Source organism: Natrix helvetica, assembly GCF_964273705.1.
Source record: "Natrix helvetica genome assembly, chromosome: 3".
In the NCBI taxonomy this organism is placed as follows: domain Eukaryota; kingdom Metazoa; phylum Chordata; class Lepidosauria; order Squamata; family Natricidae; genus Natrix; species Natrix helvetica.
Genome location: NC_138549.1, coordinates 118,164,701 through 118,185,884, shown reverse-complemented (window position 1 = coordinate 118,185,884; position 21,184 = coordinate 118,164,701). Strand labels below are relative to the sequence as shown.

The 21,184-nt window shown below is 38.2% G+C and overlaps 1 protein-coding gene across 4 annotated transcripts in view; it reads left to right on the top strand.

Annotated features, from left to right (window-relative positions):
- The window catches only part of ST3GAL3 (ST3 beta-galactoside alpha-2,3-sialyltransferase 3), a 234,831-nt gene that overhangs the window by 160,665 nt on the left and 52,982 nt on the right, over window positions 1-21,184 (top strand). For all 4 annotated transcript variants that reach the window (XM_081946126.1, XM_081946127.1, XM_081946124.1 and 1 more), the window contains 2 exons: window positions 1,844-1,939; window positions 10,817-11,003. In XM_081946126.1, coding sequence (XP_081802252.1) covers window positions 1,844-1,939; window positions 10,817-11,003 — 283 coding nt within the window. The remainder of the gene's footprint in view (window positions 1-1,843; window positions 1,940-10,816; window positions 11,004-21,184) is intronic.

The following is a 21,184-nucleotide window of genomic DNA, read 5'->3' as shown; positions in this document are numbered from 1 at the left end:
ATTATTTACAGTGATTTACAGCATCTTTTTAAATTTGATCTTTGATATATGTATCTTTGAAATGAGGGATCCTTGGTGCTCACTGAGCTTGGTTATTTTCTTGCAGTGGTTTCATTATCCACTGTAGGTAATATAATCGTTAGCACTGATGGTGTTACCTACCGGTAATTTGAGTGATAAAATGTCCATAAGAAATCAACCAAGCTCAGAAAACACCAAGGACCCCTCATTTCAACCCTGACCTACAAATATTCTCCTTTATTGGTATCCTTGACAAGCTACAATCATTTGAAAGTAACTTCGACAGTCCTGTAAATTTTGCAAAATGTTGCCAAAAGACATCCATGGAATACACAGAAACCAAACTGATCCTATTACAGGTAGTCCTCAATTTACAGTCACAATTGAGCCCAAAATTTATGTTGCTAAGAGAGACATTTGTTAAGTGGGTTTGCCCCATTTTACAATCCTGCTTGCCAGAGTTGTTAAGTGAATCACTGCAGTTCTTAAGTTAGTAACACGGTTGTTAAGTGAATCTGGCTTCCTTATTGACTTTGCTTGCCACCAAGGTTGCAAAAGGTGATCATATGACCCTGGGATACTGCAACTGTCATAAATACAAATCATTTGCCAAGTGTCCAACGTTTGATCATGTGACTATGGGCTGCTGTAACAGTCGTAGTGTGAGAAATGGTGATGTCACTTTTTTCAGCCCCATTGTAACATTGAACGGTCACTAAATGAACAGTTGTAAGTCAAGGACTACTTGTATTGTCACAAGGAGATGGAAGGGCTCAGTTATAAATCAAGACCTGGCCATTGGCCAAGGGTTAATTGTGGAAAAGGTCATAAACTGTTCATCTGCAAGTTCTGAGTTACACTAAAACAGAAAAATGGGGCAAACCAATTTCTACATGATAGACCAGTGATGGCGAACCTATGGCACGCGTGCCACAGGTGGCACGCGGAGCCATTTGTCAGGGCACGCGAGGCGCTGCTCTGTCAGCTGGCCAGCGCGCATGTGCGCGCTGGCCAACTGAGTTCACCCTTTTTTAAAGCCATTTTTCGCCCTCCCCAGGCTCCAGAGGCTTTATAGGAGCCTGGGGAGGGTGAAAACAGCCTCCCCCTCCCCCCCAGACTCCCTCCGGAGGCATCAGGGAAGCCTCCGGACAGTCCCTGAAGCCTTTGGAGCGCTCAAAACAACCCTCTGAGCAAACCGGAAGTGACTTCCGGTTTGCTCGGAGGATCGTTTTGAGCGCTCCAAAGGTGTCAGGGAAGCCTCCGGATGGTCCCTGAAGCCTTCAGAGTGCTCAAAACGACCCTCTGAGCAAACCGTAAGTCACTTCCAGTTTGCTCAGAGGATCGTTTTGAGCGCTCCGAAGGCTTCAGGGACTGTCCGGAGGCTTCCCTGACACCTCCGGAGGGCATCCGTGGGGGTGGGGGAGGCTGTTTTCACCTTCCTTAGGCTCCTATAAAGCCTCTAGAGCCTGGGGAGGGCGAAAAAAGCATGTAAAAATGGGGGGGAGCGCCTGTAGTCCGTGCATGTGCACTGGGGGTCACGCATTGCATTATGGGTGCGGCACCCACACACATGACCCCCCTGCGCTCCCCCCACTTATGGCACGCGAGCCAAAAAAGGTTCGCCATCGCTGTGATAGACATAACCTTATGTCTATCATCTTCTAATACCAGTTCTTTCATTGTATTACTATCAAAGGTCTTTCTCTTAATTATGAATTAACTACTTTCTGATTCTTTTAGACTGGCTCAGATCTGGACCAGAAATATATCTGTGCCTATGCATTTTGATGTTTAACCAGCTGCTCTTTTGTTTCCTTTCCAGTCTTAGCTGCAGACGATGTATTATTGTGGGAAATGGTGGCATTCTAGCAAACAAATCTCTGGGCTTGAAAATTGATGACTATGACATTGTTATCAGGTGAGTTGTTTCAGCAGAACGAAGAGAAAATATTATAGGAGCCATTTTCAGATAGATAGATAGATGGATAGATAGATAGATAGATAGATAGATAGATAGATAGATAGATAGATAGATGATAGATAGATAAACAGATAGATAGACAGATAGATAGACAGATGATAGATAGATGATAGATAGATAGATAGATAGATAGATAGATAGATAGATAGATAGATAGATGATAGATAGATAAACAGATAGATAAACAGATAGATAGATGATAGATAGATAGATAGATAGATAGATAGATAGATAGATGATAGATAGATAGATAGATAGATAGATGATAGATAGATAGATAGATAGATAGATGATAGATAGATAGATAGATGATAGATAGATAGATAGATGATAGATAGATAGATAGATGATAGATAGATAGATAGATAGATAGATAGATAGATAGATAGATAGATAGATGATAGATAGATATCACTCTTTTTGCTATTTATAGTAATACGAACGACAGCTGCACATTGGTCATCTAGATGTTTATATATTAAAAAATCTAGATTTTATACATATGAAATCAACACCTAGATGACCAAAGTGTAGCTTTCATCCATATGGCTATAAATAGCAGAAAGAGTGAAATAAACAAAAATAACACCCATCCATTCTTCATCGTTTGAATACTTGGTTATTTTTTCAGCATTTGAAATGATCCTTTGATTAGAAACCATTATTTTATCTTCATTGAAACAATCCTAATGACATGATTCTCATATTAGTAATTCTTCCTACTCTGGTGCCCTGCCAGATGTGATCAATTTGAAGCTTCCCAAATTCCCAACCAGGATGTATCAATTTTATCAATTAGGCATAATTGATAGCCAACATGCTCTTGAAGATATTGTAATATACATGCAGTTGTTAATTCTAAGGAGCAGTTGCTGCAAGGCAGAAGGGATAATTAAAGGGTTAAAAGGCCCAGCCCTCCTACACCAAATTTGTTTACTGCACCACAACTGCTGAGGATTAGGAACAGCTTAGAAGGTAATAAAAGGAAAGGCTTCAAGGCTTTTCCAATGCACTCAAATGAAAGAAACTCTTGCAAAATTATTTCAAAATGGGATTCTTGGCAAGGAAGACAGAAATAGCTATCTTCTGGCGCTTATGTCACAACACTTTGCATTTGATGTGATCTTGCATTTAATGTTTTTATACATGACCTGCAGTTTGTTTGTTTTAATACAGGTAGTAATGATACAAGTGAATCTTATTATTTGCAGAGGTTATATTCCAGAGTTCCATTTATAGAAATACTCAATGTAACTTTTAAATAAATTAAATCTTGGGCTCTCAAACTTGTATTGTTTTTTTCCTTATGACAATATGTTAAGTAATTAAGCTCCCTGTTAGGAGAGCGAGTATGCAGAGAAGCGTAATGTGAGTGATATGGAATAACACGCACAAACCATTATGGATGGAAAATATGTAAACCCCGATGAGTTAGATGATGTTGATATAAAAGGTTATATGTGTGATAAGAGATGCATTATGAATTGTATCTTGAACCTACATTATATACTGTATTGTGTGTTAAAGAAAAAAGATAAATCATTACTGTGATACAGAGACACTGAATAGTATAAAAATATAGTGGTTTACTATAGTTTACTCCCCTCTTGGGTTGTCAATGTATTTACACACAAATTCATATTCTCAATCCATAAACATCACAGTAATGATTTATGTTTTTTCTTTAACACACAATACAGTATATAATGTAGGTTCAAGATACAATTCATAATGCATCACACATAGAACCTTTTATATCAACATCATCTAACTCATCGGGGTTTACATATTTTCCATCCATAATGGTTTACATAATTCCCATCCATAATGGTTTACATAATTCCCATTCACTCCAGTTTTACGCTTATATACCCGTTTGTGTCCCCTTGCATATTTACTTGAAGGTAAATCACTCTCTATTCATTGCGATACGTCGTCAGTTCATTGTATGTAGCAGGTATCTTATCCACCTTACATGCAACAGATGTCTGATACCTATCAGGTGGCCGCGTTACATGGGTTGACCTTCTGGGTAACTCAGGTCTTATTGGTGGATTATCCTGAACATCCTCCTGCTTTAACACTTCACCTGACTTTTCACTTCCTCCTCCTGAGTAGACTCCTTCCCTTCATCACACGTTTCTGGTATTCCTGATACATTCTTTTGATCTACTCGAGCTTCAATTACTACCTCATCATTGCTTATTTCCAGTTTATCCCAATCAACATGCTCTAAAAACTTAGCATTTGCACTGTGATGCATCTTAATTGTCCTACATTTCCAGAACCTATAAGATCTATGGTTTGAGTCATAACCAACAGATATTAACTGCCTTGCACGAGTTTGTCTTTTTAATCTGATCTGTGCTGGAATATGCACCCATGCAGGAACTCCAAATGTGTGCAAATAGCTCAAATCAGGTTTCCTACCATGCCAATGAGTAAATGGTACCTCTCCAGTAGAAGCATTTACAACATTGTTCAGTAAATGATTAGCACACATCATGGCTTCACCCCATAATGTTTCAGGCAATCCTGAATCGGCTAACATGGTTCTAGTCATGGCTTGTAACGTTTGCCCCCTTCATTCTACAAACGAATTATGTTGAGATCTATAAGGAGCAGAACGTTTATCTCAATACCAGCTGTTTTTAACATAGTTTGGAACTTATAATTTGTAAACTCCGTCCCATTATCAGTAACTACAGTAATAACCTTGGCTTTTATCTTTCTTTCCGCAAATCTCAGCCAATTAAAAAATTGTTGAAATGTTTCTGTCTTGTCTTTCATTAAGTAACAAAGCCCATACCTGGAATAGTGGTCCACAATACTCAACACATAATGTGCACCCCCGATACTTGGTTTCATGGGACCTATCAAACCTGCAAATACTACTTCTAGAGGTTTCTCAGTCTTAAAGCCGTCTAGCCTGTTTGCAGGATTAGCCTTACTCTTTTCCTTACTGCAAATGTTACAGTTCAAATACTTAGTACATGGCTTCAACTTAATACCTTCCACTAGTTTAGCCATTTGTTGTAATGTTTTAAAGTTAATATGCCCCAGGCGCCTTGTAACAAATGTGTGCATTCATCATGCTGTTTAGCATTTGTATACACAGAATTAACTACACTTTCATCAGACATTACATACAAACCATTCTTTAAATTAGCAGTAACCTTTTTACCTGCTTTCTCTATGAGACATTTATCTCCCCTAAAGGTTACTATATAGCCAATCTTAACTAGAGCTGTTACTGATAATAAATTAAATTTCAGTTTAGTTATATACAACATGGATAAATGCTCATTTATGAATGAACACCTTGCCATACCTTCACCAGATGCTTTCACCCTCCAACCACTTGCCAAAGATACATGTTGCTTGCTGGCAGACATTTTTATAAAATGATTCTTATTTCTACTAATGCACTGTGATGCTCCACTATCAACAACCCATGAATCATGGCTTATTATTGCATTTCTAGAGATAGTTAAAGTAGACATACCTAAATTGACATTAGCATGTTTCTTAGCCTTTCTAGAATCTAGCTATATGCCCCTTTGCCCCACAAGAAAAACATTTTCTAACAGTATAGGCAGTTGAAGGTGACTCTTCATGTTGTGGTGGTTGCACTCTCAGTTGCTCTCTTTCCAACCTTCTTCTGGACTCTTCCAACAGGCGTGCAGTTATGTCAGTCAATGTTAGTTCATTTCGGGTTAGGACCTCGAGGGACGATACAAAATCATCATAACTCTCATCCAGTGATGACAGAATGATGTAAATTTGATGTAACTCTGAGAAAATAAGTTCTTTTTCATGTAGCTCTTGGAAAACTCATTTCATAAAGTTTAAATGAGCTAACATATCTCCACTGTTCAGAAGACGTGCCCTAAACAGTTTGCGGGTAAGATGTATATGTGCACCTACAGTATCTCGTACATATATCTTCTTCAAATTCTCCCAACATCTTGCTGCAGAATTCTCCCCACGAATATGAACTAACTGTTGGTCAGTCAACGTTAGACTAATTATACACAATGCTCGTTCGTTGCATCTTTGAAACTCTGCTATCTTCTTGGCATCATCCTTGTCATCTGGATTCCAAGAAGTCACGTCCGGTGGATTCTGCACAGCATCCCACAATCCTTCAGTACGCAGAAGTAAGCTGCACTTCATTGACCAGGAAACATAGTTTGTTCCGTCCAACCGGGTTATCAGTAATAAATTTGCTGATGATGCGTGTGCCATCTTCTCCATAATAGTAAACACTTATAAACTAAACAGCTATCTGTATACGGTATTGCGTATCAACACCAACTCTCTCTTCAACTACATCTGGCACACTCTGGGTACACTGGGCCCATAACCAGTGTTAAGTAATTAAGCTCCCCGTTAGGAGAGCGAGTATGCAGAGAAGCGTAATGAGAGTGATATGGAATAACACGCACAAACCAGCATTCAGAGACACGAATAGTATAAAAATATAGTAGTTTACTATGTAGAAATATAGAAGTATTCAGAGTCCGGTTAACAGTCCAAGTCATACACAGTTCAGTAATTCAGTTATCAATATTCTCAGTTTAACACACAAAGTATAGCTAAAAAGTAGCAAACCACAACACCTCAAAATACACCAACCAGCGTCTAACAAAACAGAGAGCTAACAGCCATCTGGCTGCCTCTTATAGCTGCTTGAGGTAACAAGCCAATTACATCTCTCTAACATTTAAAGTAACAGTAAAGTAAACATAGCTTACATACATTGCCAAGCCAAGCCTAGGGTTACATCCCTAACACAATAGAACACCAGTACATAAACAAAAAGTGAACATGTATCAGTCATCCAAAATTGTTCTGGAGTGCCTTGTCAGGATTCAATAATTATGGCCTTTTACTACCTCTTATGCATGATAACTCTGTAATTCATATGGTGATAAATTCCAGTTTTTAAAATATATTCTTCAAAAGCACATTCACACCTTTACAACAGCTGTTTAATAATAGATTAACAATTATATGAATATTAAGGAAAAAGGGTATAGGTTTCCCTGTCTAGTTGTGTCCAATTCTAGGGCATGGTGCTCATCTTTGTTTCTTGGCTGAGGGAGCCAGTGTTGTCTGAAGATATTTCCATGGTCATATGGCCAGCATGGCTATGCACCAAAGGTGCATGGAATGCTGTTACCTTCCTACCAAAGTGGTATCTATTTATCTACTTACATTTGCATGCTTCAAACTGCTAGGTAGGCAGGAGCTGGGTCAAGGAACGGGAGTTCCTTGCTAGTTGCAAGTTCAATAGACATTTTAATTGAATTGTTTACATCAGTAAATATGTCTTTGTCATAAAAAATATTTAAATAATATTTAACCAACCTGTTTAGAGTAATGTAGAGATACTTATAGAAATGCCTTTAAGTAAATATATTCATACTGAGGCAGTAATAACTTTCCATATAATTTTTAATAATCGGTTTACGTGTAATTTATGGTTTTTTTTTAAAAAAAAGTCAAATTTAAAGCCACAAGGGAAGGTAATAATATTTGGAATAACTGTTCTCAAATACTTAAAATTATTCAGACAGGTAAAACTCAGCTACAGTACACATTTTCATTGCAGCATTAGAACCTGTGTGGAACAGATGAATGTACAGCAATAAATCCAATAACCTCTTCACTTTCTTGAACTGTTGGACAGCCTCAGTAAGTTTTTGTATATAAAATGCATAATTAACAATAAAACATAATATATATATCATAGGTTAACAGCAGTTTATGTTCAGTTCCAGCCATAGCTAAATTTAAAATGCCATTAGTTTATACAATGAGACAAGCCAGTAATTCTAGTGTCAATTTAGAGAGGAGATATTCCCAACAAGCACCACAAAATAGATTAAGAAAAATGTCAATTTGTAGTAACCTAGTAGGAGGTGTAGAATACCTCACATTAATGCAGTTAATAAAAACTTTAACAAATTCGTATATAGACAAACTTCTTTCAGAACTTTCCAATGTAGTACATCAGTATCTCTTTGCTACTGGTGGTAGAATTTCTTACTATTTAACTAAACTTTTAATTATTTTATTTAACAATATAATATTACCAGATCCTTGATGACTTTTTAGAAATCTACATTGTATGGGTTGAATAATTTGTGGTAATATTTTTTATAGTTTATGAACTAATGCAATAATTAATTCAAGGGTAACAAAGAAATTGGATGCTAACTTGAAGAAAGGACCCAATAGCATAGGCTTCTAAGAAGGAGATTATTTAGAGAAGCTTAATTATAAATTTCCAGTAGCACTGGAACAATATCCACTCACTCATACAAATCAATATGTTTCTTGTACCAGTCTATGGAATAGCCATCTGGACCAAGAATGCTTCCTGTTTCATGGATTTAATAATATGCCTTTATTTCTTAGAAAGAGAAAGATGCAGTTGAGTGATTAGACAGACCGATAATTCATTATTTTAGGAAAAACCGATCCATGATTACATTTTACTCTGGAATCTAGAATAAAATGGGAAGCATTTTATTTGTTTGTTTGTGTGTTTCTCCTATTTATTAACTGCCCTTTTCCCTATTTATGGAATATGGATTATTACAAGTTGAATGTTTGTTGTCTCTGTCAGTAGAAATAATACCACTTGATTGCAGTTGTTTCATTGTAAGAAATTTATAATCTGTCAAATAATACAGTCATTCCTGCCATTTTATTCTTGTATAATTTAATAAATATTCTACATCAAATGCATAAAGAGAACTGATTTCCTTTTTAAAGTCCATAAGAGTTGTTTGTTTAAGTGTTATATTTAAGTATTTGTTCTTAAAGCAGAGCCAACAGTCAGCCAGTATAGTATACTACCGTTTGGCAGCCTATTGGTCTCCTGTAAGATGGTCTCAGTAGTGGCTTAGAGAACTCCAGGAACTTTGTTTTCATAATTTCAAAATTCACACAAAAGACATTTTAAATCACTGTGCTGAGAATATAATATTTGACATGACAATTATAGAACTGCCCAAATAGATTATTTCAACTGTATGTATTTATTGTTATCCCACCTTTATTATTTTCAATAACTCAAGGAGGTGAACATACTTAATATTCGTTCCTCCTCCTATTTCCCCCACAATAATCCTGTGAGATGAGTTGGGTTAAGAGAGAGAGACACTAGTCTAATGAAAGCCAGCTTTCATGCTAAAGTAAAAACACGCAAATTGCCTCTTATTATAGGAGACTTAAGTCTTCATGAATTAGATAGATTTTTGAATTCTCTGAGGAATGTTTCAGTTGATATAACCATGATTTTGATCTCATTATGGAATATTGATAAGAACAGGTGTGGGCTTCAAAAATTTTAGCAAGGGGTTCTCGGCCCAGTTGCTGTGTGGGCATGGCCATAGTCGGCCTCTTGCACTACGGCAAGGTAGGGTGGGCATTTCTGCCTTCTCCAGGCTCCAGAGGCTTTCCCTGAGCCTCTGGGAGAGCGAAAATGGTCTCCCCATGTTCTGCAGGCCCTCTGGAGGCTGGAAATGGGTCCATTTCTGGCCTTCCCGAACTTCCGGTATCCCCTTTTTTTGCCCTCTCTGAGCCTCTGTGTGTACCCTGCACATACCTGCATCCAAAATGGGCCACGGGATTGCTGGGTGGAGAGGGGCAAGGTGGGCGGGGCCAGCCAGAAGTGGGATTTGGGGGTTCTCCGAACTGCATAGAATCTTAGCTGGAAGTTCTCCTGAACCCCTGCAAACTCCCAGCAGCCCACCCCTGGATCATAAGAAATGTATTTTTGAAAGAATAACTCTGAAGTACTTTATCTCTCATTTTAAATCCTCATTTGTTACAATATTTACTTGAACACTGTACTTCTAATTAACACATTTGCAATTCTGTGAAAAACTTTGATTAAATTGTAACTGTGCAAACTTAGTACAGACAGCAACTTAGCAGCAACTTCTACGTTATAAAAAAGTTTGAAGGAATGAGAATAACTCTAGGAATTCCTTTGTATAACATAATTAAAAATAGTGTGCCTGATATCTTTAAACGAGTATTTTTCTCAGGTTTTGTTAATAGTAATAGCTGGGAAGTATGGGAAGTATCAAGTTGCTAAAGAAATTTGTTGCTTCTTCCCTGATTTAATTGAAAACTCATGAAATAACATGATTTTAACAGGGTTTAATTATTCTTGACTCCTTAAAATTTTTATACTGCTTTAAATTTTTAATTCTAACGTTTTAATTCTTTTGAGGTTTTATTATACACTGCCCAGATTCCCTCTTTGAGTGAGATGGCAGTTCAAAAATGTGAAATATAAATAAATATAAAATAAACTTATTTTTTCAATATTACCGGTAATTCTTTCTCCATACAACATATATCACATATCTTGCCTCCAAAGAATAGACTATTTATAGTGCAAACTAATGGCAGTATCAGGCAGTTCTGTTTTTTGTTTTACTTACTGCTTTATTGGCAGTAACACTTCTCAATAATTTGAATGTGATGCCTTTGCAATTTTTACTGTAGTGGAGTTCCTGACATTGATTTTTGCTACACAGAAATTAGAACTCTAGTCAGAAGTGGGTTGCTCCCGGTTCGGCCTGGTTTGGCCCAGTTTAGCTGAACCAGTGGTGGTGGCTGCGGGAGGCTCCGCCCACCCACCCAGATGCTTCTGTGCATGTGCAAATGTGTCACGCGAGAGAGAGAGCGCAAGAGCCCGCAAGAGCAAACCGGTAGTAAAACTGGTACAAACCCACCACTGACTCTAGTATAAATACAGTTCATAATTTTTCTCTTATCTCCCGGAAGGCTGAATTCTGCTCCAGTGAAAGGCTTTGAAAAAGATGTTGGTGGCAAGACAACAATGCGGATAACATATCCGGAAGGGGCTATCCAGAAACCGGAGCAGTATGAGAAGGATTCCCTGTTTGTACTGGCAGGATTCAAGTGGCAGGATTTCAAGTGGCTGAAGTACATTGTTTATAAGGAAAAAGTGGTAAGATAAGGTGTTTTTTTTCCCCCTCAGATTTTTCAAGGTTATTCACTTGTAATTACAACATTGAGTTCCAAAGAAATGAAATGATAAAATATATGTGATTACAGTAACCACAAAAGCTGTAACTTGCATCAGAAGTTGCTTACACGTAAGGACAGAATTTTTATTATAATATAACCTCACATGTGCTGTTATTTTGATATAACCTCAGTTTTCCGCAGAAGCTTCTGAAATAGAACTTAGTTATCGGCTCAGTATTTATGCTTCTTGTATTTCTATGGAATTACATCTGTTTTAACAATAGGTCTTGAGTTCTTCCTCAAAGAACCTGGCCATCAGAGTTCATTAAATTCAATTGAAGTTGATTATAAAGACAACTTTATAAGTTTATAAAACTTTATAAAAATAGGAAAGCTGGGGTGGCAACACATTAACAAATAATTGAAAATTGAAAAGAGCATATTTCTGCAAACTACCTGCTGAAAAAAGTCAATAATAAGATTGATAAATGAATACAATAGCCATGAGTAATAAATTCAGACCAAAGACTGACAATATTTTTGGAGACTAACTACATCAAGTTGTGTCTTCCATCCTAAGAAATATAGTTTTTAGAAACCATATGTAAATAGATTTTTATAGAGGTTTTTCATTTGTACTTGAATATAAAATGATGAAACTATTTTTATTTATGTTCTCAACCTTTGTAGGTTATTTTTGTTCTTGCAAGTTACATTCTGTTCTTTGTCAATTATTTGAAACATATATTATGCTGCGTTAGTAGAGCATATTGTGTTAGCTTAATAGCAAATGCAGGGAACAACTGTGCTTTTAGTTGGGGATTATTGTCCTTTTTACATCTGTTTTATTAGGAAGTATCCAGCAGAAATATATTTCAGAAATATAGATCCTGCCAAGATTAGCTCGGTTTATGCAAACAAGCTATGTAGTTGGTTGATTCAAATATAATTCCTTGCTTCAGAAAAAAGATTTCATCTGCAGATTCTTCTTCAACATCTGCTTTATGTTGACCAAGAAGTCAAGCAAGGGCAAATGTTTGTTTGCATATTGGTCATTTCCAGGTTTTTTCCTCTTACTTGAATATACCCAATTTCACCAGTAATCTGCCCAAACAGACTATTGAGGAATTTATAGAGGAAGTGCCAGTGGCATCAAGGTATAGTCTTCATTAGTGGAAGTCTCCGAGTGCAGCCATGTTAAAAACCTGCTTGTTGCACAGGCATCTGTGAGTCACATGGTGCAGGGAAGGCATTGAGGATCAAGTAGGGTTCAGTTGTATTTCATCAAGGGAATGAGAATAAGTGTGCTTCCTTGCCATCTCAATCTATATGTGAATCAGTTTGGTGACCAATGTATTTGGGGGATATGAGTAATCATTGTCCAAAGTTGCATAGCTTCGGAAAGACCTAATGTTAGTCAAAATACTCTTTGTACACCAGGAGTCAACAATCTTTCAGACCACAGGGACCACTAAATTCATAATTTTAAATCCCACGGACCACTAATATGACCTGCCTAATGACTAGCTGGGTGAGCGTGGCTAGGTAGTCATGTGACTGGGTGGGCATGGCCAACTCAATATCACTCATGTCGAGGGGTGCCTCACCAGCCTCTATTCACCCCACCCCTGACAGCCACTCCTCGCCTCCCCACCCAGGCTCCTTAGGGCCCCAACAGAAAGCAGTTGTTGGAGTTAAGCAACCACCATGAGAAAGACCCTCCAATTCTTCACCACCAGCGGCGGTTCTCTCCAGCCTTCGCCAAAGCCCCACATCAGGAGGCAGAAGCAGAGCCCAAATTGGAATTTCTGCCCCCCTCTGCCCTGCACAAAAAGACCCCAAAGGTCTTTTTCTCTGCAGCAATGCAAATGTTCATTGCACGTATCCGGCCCAGGGGCCTTAGTTTCAGGACCCCTTATTTAGTGCAATATAAAAAATGCAAAAAAATTTCTGCAGACCACCAAAATTTTCTCATGGACCACCAGTTGTCCACGGACCACCAGTTGGTGACCGCTATTCTAGATATCCTTTAATGGAAGAGGATATGAGAGAAATTTCCCATTTTATATAGTATAGGATTATGTAGTCATGATTTGTATTTGAAATATGAGATACGAAGTGGTTGTGTGAACACAAATCACATATATATTGGAGGAAAATATTGCTGTCTCCATATTTCTTATTTCCACTTATATAATTTTCAGAGGGATTATTGACTGAGTTCACTTTAGAGACATTGAGACTTTCAGTATCGTGACAGTAAGTTTTGTAAAGAGGTAGACTAGAGTATAATGCAGTGTGAAGTAGTAACTAATCTTTCCTTGTTGAAAAGCTTACTATGACCTCTGGTACTTCCTCATTAACTATTGTTTGTCATCACACATCTGAATTCCCTACTACCATTAGACAAAAGCTACACAAAAACATGCACTTTCACCTTGAAAGCTTATGCACAGTCCAAATAGGTTAAAACTAATCCATCTTGCACCAAGAGGAAATGGGCTTTCTAGATGCTTAAGAATGAGTCACAGTCACGAGGGAAAAGCAGAGGGAGAGGCAGAAAGCAGATCTGTCAAGCCGACTATTTCCAGAAGGTATTAATACACACAGGGACTAGAACATAAATTTCCCTTTACTTCACCTCCCTTTTCTTGTTTTTGTGAGCTAATTTTGCCAGATACATCTAGAGGCATTACAATATACGTCAAGAAACATTCTTGGAGGATCAAAAAAAAAAAAGGCTTTTTCGTCCTGCTGCAATCTGCCTCTTTATATACTACTAAAACTGTGTATCTGTTTGATATTTTGAAACCTTCAAGTGTAATCTACCATTAGGTGTAATGGTGTGTTATAGGGTAACCGTTTTTGAATCAGCAAACTTCAAATGGTTAACTTAAATAATCCATCCAAAATCTGGCAACTATGACTCCTACAGGAGAGAAATTTGGCGAAGTTGTGGCTTCTTCAGCTCCATTACTCCATTCAATTACACTTCCCCAAAACCCATAGGTCAGGGGTGTCCAAACTTGAGAACTTTAAGACTTGTGGACTTCAACTCCCAGAATTCCCCAGCCAGCCATGCTGACTGGGGAATTCTGGGAATTGAAGTCCACAAGTCTTAAAGTTCTCAAGTTTGGACACCCCTGCCATAGGTCCTGTGATGCAAGGGAAAAGAGGAGGGGTGTATCCCTACCCTCTTACCCACCTCCTTCTGGCCCCTGTACCTCCTCCGCTGGTAGCAAGATCTAACAGGTGAGCAGGGGTTGTCTGCTTCGGAATCGAGGCTGAAATTTGAAATACAGGTAGTGCTCAACTTAAACCACAATTGAGCCCCAAATCTATGTTGTTAAGTGAGACATTTGTTAAGTGAGTTTGCCCCCATTTTATGACCTTTCTTGCCACACTTGTTAAGTGAATCTTTGCAGTTGTTAAATTAATAACACAGCTGTTAAGTGAATCTGGCTTCCCCATTGACTTTGCTTGTCAGAAGGTCGCAAAAGTTGATCACATGACCTCAGGACATGGAAACTGTCATAAATATGAAGTAGTTGCCAAGCATCCACATTTTTATCACATGACCATGGGGATGCTACAACAGTCATAAGTGTGAAAAGAGGTCATGAGTTACTTTTTCCAGTGCCAATTTTTTGAATTGTCACTAAACGAATATTTGTAAATCAAGGACTAACTGTATCTCAATGGCAGTGGGCAATAAGGGATGGAAAGAAGGGAACAATTTGAATGCCTGCTGGTGAAATGGGACTGAATGGAGGGTAAGTCCTCTTTTTCCCTGAAGGAAAGGGCCCTTGGACACACACTGGGATGGTAAGTAAGTGTGCAGTTTTCTTCATAATCACCACCTCCCTTTGTTCCTCCTCTCCTCAGAAAAGTGACAAGTAGTTCCCCAGGATTTCTGATGCCCCCTGCCAGCTTCCCACAAGCAACGTCAATGGAGAAGCTACCAGGAAGTCAGAAGTTGTTCCCATCTCACTGCTTTTTTTTTTTGCCTACCTATGATCATTGTCTTACTCTATTTACTCTTATTCATTACTCTATTTCTGAAAGGATGAGCCAACAACTCATGGGTTGTTAAGTATACTACTAAAATTTTCATGTATCTTTGATATTTTGTAATTGTCAATTGGGTGAGGCAATACATCACAGAGCAACAGTTTTGAAGTCAATTCATCTCAAATGGGTAACTTACTGAATGCATCCAAAATTCAGGACCCGTGACTTACATAGGATCGAAATTTGGCAAATTTGTGGATGTTTCAGCATCCAACTACCCTTGGATGTAGTTGATATGATGTCAGAGTAGGCGGATTGGGTATATCCCTGTCCTCTTTTCCACCTCCTCTGCTCCTGCACCTACTCAGTTGGCAACAAAGCTTTGACCAAGTGAGTAGCCATTGGCTGCTCTGGAACCAAAGATGAAGCTTGCAGTCTTTTAATGATGGTGACTAGTGAGGGGAGAATGAAGGAATCACTTCGATCCTGCTGGCAAAGTGGGGCTGGCTGGGAGCACAGGCATCAGATGAGCCACCTTCCTCCCTGGAAGGAGGAGTCCCTTGGGGATGTGGCAGAGTGGTGGAGGATGCAATTTTCCTTGTGGTCTGTATCTCCCTTGATTCCCCTTCCCTACAGCAAAGTGGCAGGCAGTTCCACAGGTCAGCTGAGGAAAAGGAGGAGGCTTTATCAGGGCTCTCTTAAGAGGAAGTCAAACAGCATAAGCCTTTATTGCATGTGGAAGAAGATGAACTGGGATGCTGGAGAGGCAGGGATGACTGGTTCTTCTGGCAACAGATGAATGGTCTTCTTCCCTGGAGGGAGAAAGCCCTTGGAGAACACCGGAATAGCAAATGGGGATGTTGTGAAAAATTCAAATTACACCTACCACTTTTCACTATATATGTAATTGAAAATTATATCTTCTATAATGAAACTGCAGGCAATCCACATATGTTTCTGGGGAATTTCCCATACAGGTAAATGCTTGAATCAGGTTATAGGTGACTACAATTGGGATCGGAATCTCAATCTTTGAAAGCAACAAGGGTCGTTAGCAATACATCACAATACAACAACCACAATCCTGGCACTCCCAGTTCTGGTCATTAAACAATCTTCTGAGTCATTAAGAGAGTAGAACCGGGCCGAACCGGAAGCAACCCACCTCTGGTTTTCTTATCTTAAGATATGTATGCAGCTTTAGTTTCTAGTCTGTGTTGCACTTAATCTCCAAACAAGGATGTCTGCAGTATGTGCTCAAAAAAAGTCAAGATTGCAGCCATGACAAGTGCAGAAGTGATCCAAAGCTTTTTATGTTACTGTGCTGGAATTATGGAGACTTCTCTGAAACTCAAAGAATTAGTTATTGCACATTAAAAAATACCATGCTTAAAAGCTAAATTCATGGTTTGTTTTGATTGATACGTAAATATTATCTAAAAATGTCAAGGGCATAAATTGTGCAATAGCTTCATGCAGAAATGTCATTTTATTTATTGTTTACCACAATAAAAATATGCTGCATATCCGTGCTCATCATTGACAATTTTAAACATATTTTATTTCATAAATCTACACTATATTGCCAAAATTATTCGCTCACAAATAAGTCTGATTATGATGGATGAGCGAATACTTTTGGCAATATAGTGTATATCATATTTATGTAAATATAAAATATTTCATATATCAGTCATAGGAATTATCAGTAGTTGTGGATGATATATGTTGACACAGTACCCTACAAATATTCAAACTCATGCTTATTGAAACTATACTTTTTTTGCTTGTAACTCGTTTTGTTTTCCCTATTTTTGAAACCAGTATTGTGGTTAGAATAATTTTTGAAATATTTTCTTTGTCAAGACATTGTAGGAAAAGATGTATAAAATCTACTGGCTGCTAGCACAGATGGGGAGTGAATCTTGGTTTTGGAGAAGGTATATGCAAAGTTCCCTTTCAGATAAAAATCTAGGTCATGGCAAACATGCAAGAAATATATGTACTGTAAAATAGCAAAGTAAATAAGATTTCACAAACAGAAATTCCGTATAATATACTTGGTTAATGGAGTACTTTCAATCTCCAGATTATATCCATTTGTTCAGCAACCATTCAAAGTTACTAGTTAATAGTGCTGAAAAAATTGATTTGTGACTAGTCCTCAAAGTTCCAGCTGTGCCCAGTTTGTGATTACATCGTCAGGCAAGCTGATGTTGTGTGAGCATCATTTGAGTCCTTCCCTGCTAGCTTCCCACAAACAAAATCAATAGGGAAGTTTATAGGTGCTGTGGGGAGTGGAATTTGCTGCAGAAAGACCCATTGGAACGCAGGCTGATTAGCAGAGGGTTCATGCTGGTTGAAGGAGGCCTGGATGGGGAAGTGCTCTGAAGTAAGAAAATCCTGGGATCTTGTACTCCATTGTAGGCTCCTTGGGAGAAATGTCCTTCCATGCTAGCTTCTCACAAACAAGGTCAATGGGGAAGCTGGCAAGGAAGATTGCAAGTCACTAGAGTAAGTGCTCTTATCACTTTTTCTCCCAAGGAGCCTACAAAATCATAGGATTCTCTTACTTCATAGCACTTCCCCTCCAGGCCTCCCTCAACCAGCATGAAGCCTTTGCTAGTCAGCCTGTATTTCACTGAGTCTTTCGGCAGCAAATCCCACTCCCCACAACACACTTCTTGCTTGGGACTCCCGTCGCTTCCTGCTTAATGATGCACATGCTCCTGGGGTTAGGACAGCTACCATAATTGTTGTTACTAAGTGATGTGTCATGTGATGTCACGCTTTATGGCAGCATCACTTAGAAAAGGTAATCCTAGTCACAACTGACATTGTAACCTCAAGATTACCTATAAGTTCCTAACCTTTAAAACTTTTCTATTTTCTTTCAGGCCCAAAAATAAATTCTGCACGCTAATTCTCAGACCTTACATTTGTTTGAGGGACTTTAAGATAGGTGAAATTGAAAGTTTGGGAGCCACTTATTGCATGCACTTGAAAATTATGCAGAATACATAGTCACAACATTTTGCCAGTGTATTGAGAATCTCTTTATTTTATTTTTATTTTATTTTTTGTCATACTTCCTTGTCTGTACTCCTTGGGAACATATGTAACCTGATGAGTCTCAAGTTGCCCAGTGGAAGTACTTACCTCAGATTTTACCAAGCTACGTTTTGGCAGAAAACATCCCAGTTGTCATTATGTTAATTCTACCTATCCTTGTGCATTGCTGAGATGGATTGAATAACTGCATTCCTCGTTGGGTGGGGAAAAACAAGCACATGTACTTCTGGAGGGTTGGGGGGTCTTACAAAGAAGAAAAACGCAAATTACTTGCACCAATACACTCCAAGCTTCTGGGCAGGTCTCCATTCAAATTCTTGTTGTTCTTTGTAATTTTCACATACTTGTTCCTGGAGCATAGAGTGCAGAAATCTCCTCTTACAGCAGCTTTTATATTCAAAGTTTGTTCTCTTCTTGTTGATCTAACCATTCTGGTTTTTGACTGTGCATCCAGGGTATATAATACTGTATGCGAGTATTGATCTACGGTATAAAAAGTAATAAAACATAACAAATTAGTTTGTAAGTACAGTTTATCATAATGCACAATAGAGTTCTGAGTTAAAACTTCTAAAACTTAGTTGAAGAAATTTCCGTGCTTTACCACCCAGAATATTACACATAAGCAGTTGTAATAGAAACCCTACATTGTTATTTCTAGAACTTGACAACTGCTTAATTTTTCCATTTGAGTAAGGTGTTTGCAAGAATGCTTAACACTTTATCTATCTTGCACTTCTTTGCTTAGGGTCTCCATAGCCTGGGGGGAATCTCTGTGTGCATGTTTGTCCTTGCAGAGGCATAATTGGAACATATGGGGGCAGGGGTTGAGAGAAGTGATTTAGAGCACCGAAGTGGTAACCTGAGAATTCTCTCTCCATATAAGATTAGTGTTGTAGATAAGAGATTGAGCTGTAAATAAGCCCCTGGTCTGGATGAAGCTTCTGTCCAGGCACTCACTAGGAGGCCTTAACCAAGCTACTGTCTCATCCATAATCCTCCCTCCTGCAAAGCTGACTTATTCTATAGTGCAGATTATGAAGTGCTTTGAAACTTGAAAAATTGAGTTGGTGTTAGAAGCAATAACTATCTGAAAAGTTGTTTTAAAATACAATAAATAATAAAATGCAACATTAAAAAACACACCAATGGGATTTTAATATATATATATATTTGTGTGTAATGTACTATTATCCTTTAATATACAGAGGAACAAAATATTCATAGACATCTCCTTAATTTCTGTAATTATGAATAAGCCTAGAAGATCCTTCTTTGCGTATTTCCTTGTGGGTTAATGGCATTTTTGCATAGCTTCAGGAATTCCTTTTTTTGAGTTTTTCCCACTAAATACATTTTTATCCAGGGAAGTAACTGATAACTTCATCAATGCACCTCAAGGGGAAAAATGCAGTTCAAATAAATAAAGCATATCTGAAGGAGCATCATAAGCATGCCTTCTTCAACTTAGTGTCTTTCTGATATGTTGACCTTTAATTTGCAGATCTATTCCCACATCCTACACCTACATCTGGGGAGCACTAAATTGGGGACAATATAACTTTTGAAGAACAAATATAGCCAAGACGTTATAGATGAGTTTGACTTACACAGACACAACATCCCCCCCAAATATTCTCGTATAGATGTATTTCCCCTATTTTTGTAGTTTTCTTCTTGTTGACGGGATATGTATGGATAATCAGCCAGTTTATCCAGTTCCATTATCATAATGGCTTAAGGAACAGACCTGCTCCCTGGAAGCTAGATACTCATTGAAACAATTGTACACTCATATCTTCTGCCCAGCAGAAAGACAATCATATATAAGAAACTCAACACAATGCACAGGATAGGCTCTGCACTCCTTAGTGGCTTTCTGACTACTGGTTAGAATTGATTGATTGATTGATTTCATTTGTATGCTTCTCTACCCAAAAGTTCTAGGTCAGGATCATTCAAACTAGGTTTCATGGAACTCTAGGTTTCTGTGAAGGCTTGAGTAGATTCCATGAAGAACTAAGGAGAAAAAAACTCTTCTCCCTGAAGAACTGGGTGGGGAACAGAACCCCAGTCATGTTGGTCTCAGGCACACAGTCATCTGCTCCTGCCCCTGCCTCAGTGCTGTTCTTGTCTGCTGTGCACAACCAATATTGCTTGTCATTAGTATTTGCAGGTGTTCCACACAGGAGGTGACTGTTGGTGTTCCCTTCACCTCATGTACAAAGTCAAATTGCTACCCTCAAATTCTGATGGACATTCCTAACTTGCTTTACACATGAATGCTTGTGGTGAGTCCTTCACTCCTTCTTGACCTTTCAAATTGTGGAGTATATTTGTGTGTATGCAGGCGCATGTTCCAAGGGGTCTGCTTATTCATCAGGGTGGCATCCTGTGCATACCTAGGATGTAGTCATCCCAATGAAAATGGTGGGCATTAATATAGAAACAAGATTGCACTGCTTAGCTGATCAATTTGCAACCCTAGTTCTCTGCTGTTTCCCTCTTTCATACTGTCAATCACCTGCTTCTTGGTTTTAACATGACAATGACACCTACAAACTCTAATCCTATAAAGATTGTTTACTCTGTTAATCTCACCTAGACGTTTTGTATTTTTGTCCTCCTTAGCAGGATTCTTTTGCTCATAATCACTTTGTGACTGCAATAGATACAACAGGTGACGATTTTCATTTGGCACTTATCTGTGACAGAAAGAAACACATTGTTGATCTTCTGCCCATTTTTTTTACTTTGTTACATAACGTTTTCTTTCTCCTTGGCACTTGGTTTAGAACTTTTTTCTCTGTTTCCACATACAGTATTTTCTGCTTAAAACTTATTAATAAAGCAAAATCCTAGTGAATTTGTATTCACGTTAACAAATTGATTCGTGCTAGATATTATTGCACACTAGGCTAAACATTACCCAAGAGCAATGCCCTATTCTTTCATTCTTTGGTCCAACTTTCATTTATTTATTGACAAAAATATTTCTAAAATATCTTTACTCGCCTCCTCAGCTAAAAAAAAAATCACCACAGTTGTCATAATCATTGCCAATATTCTTCCCCGAAA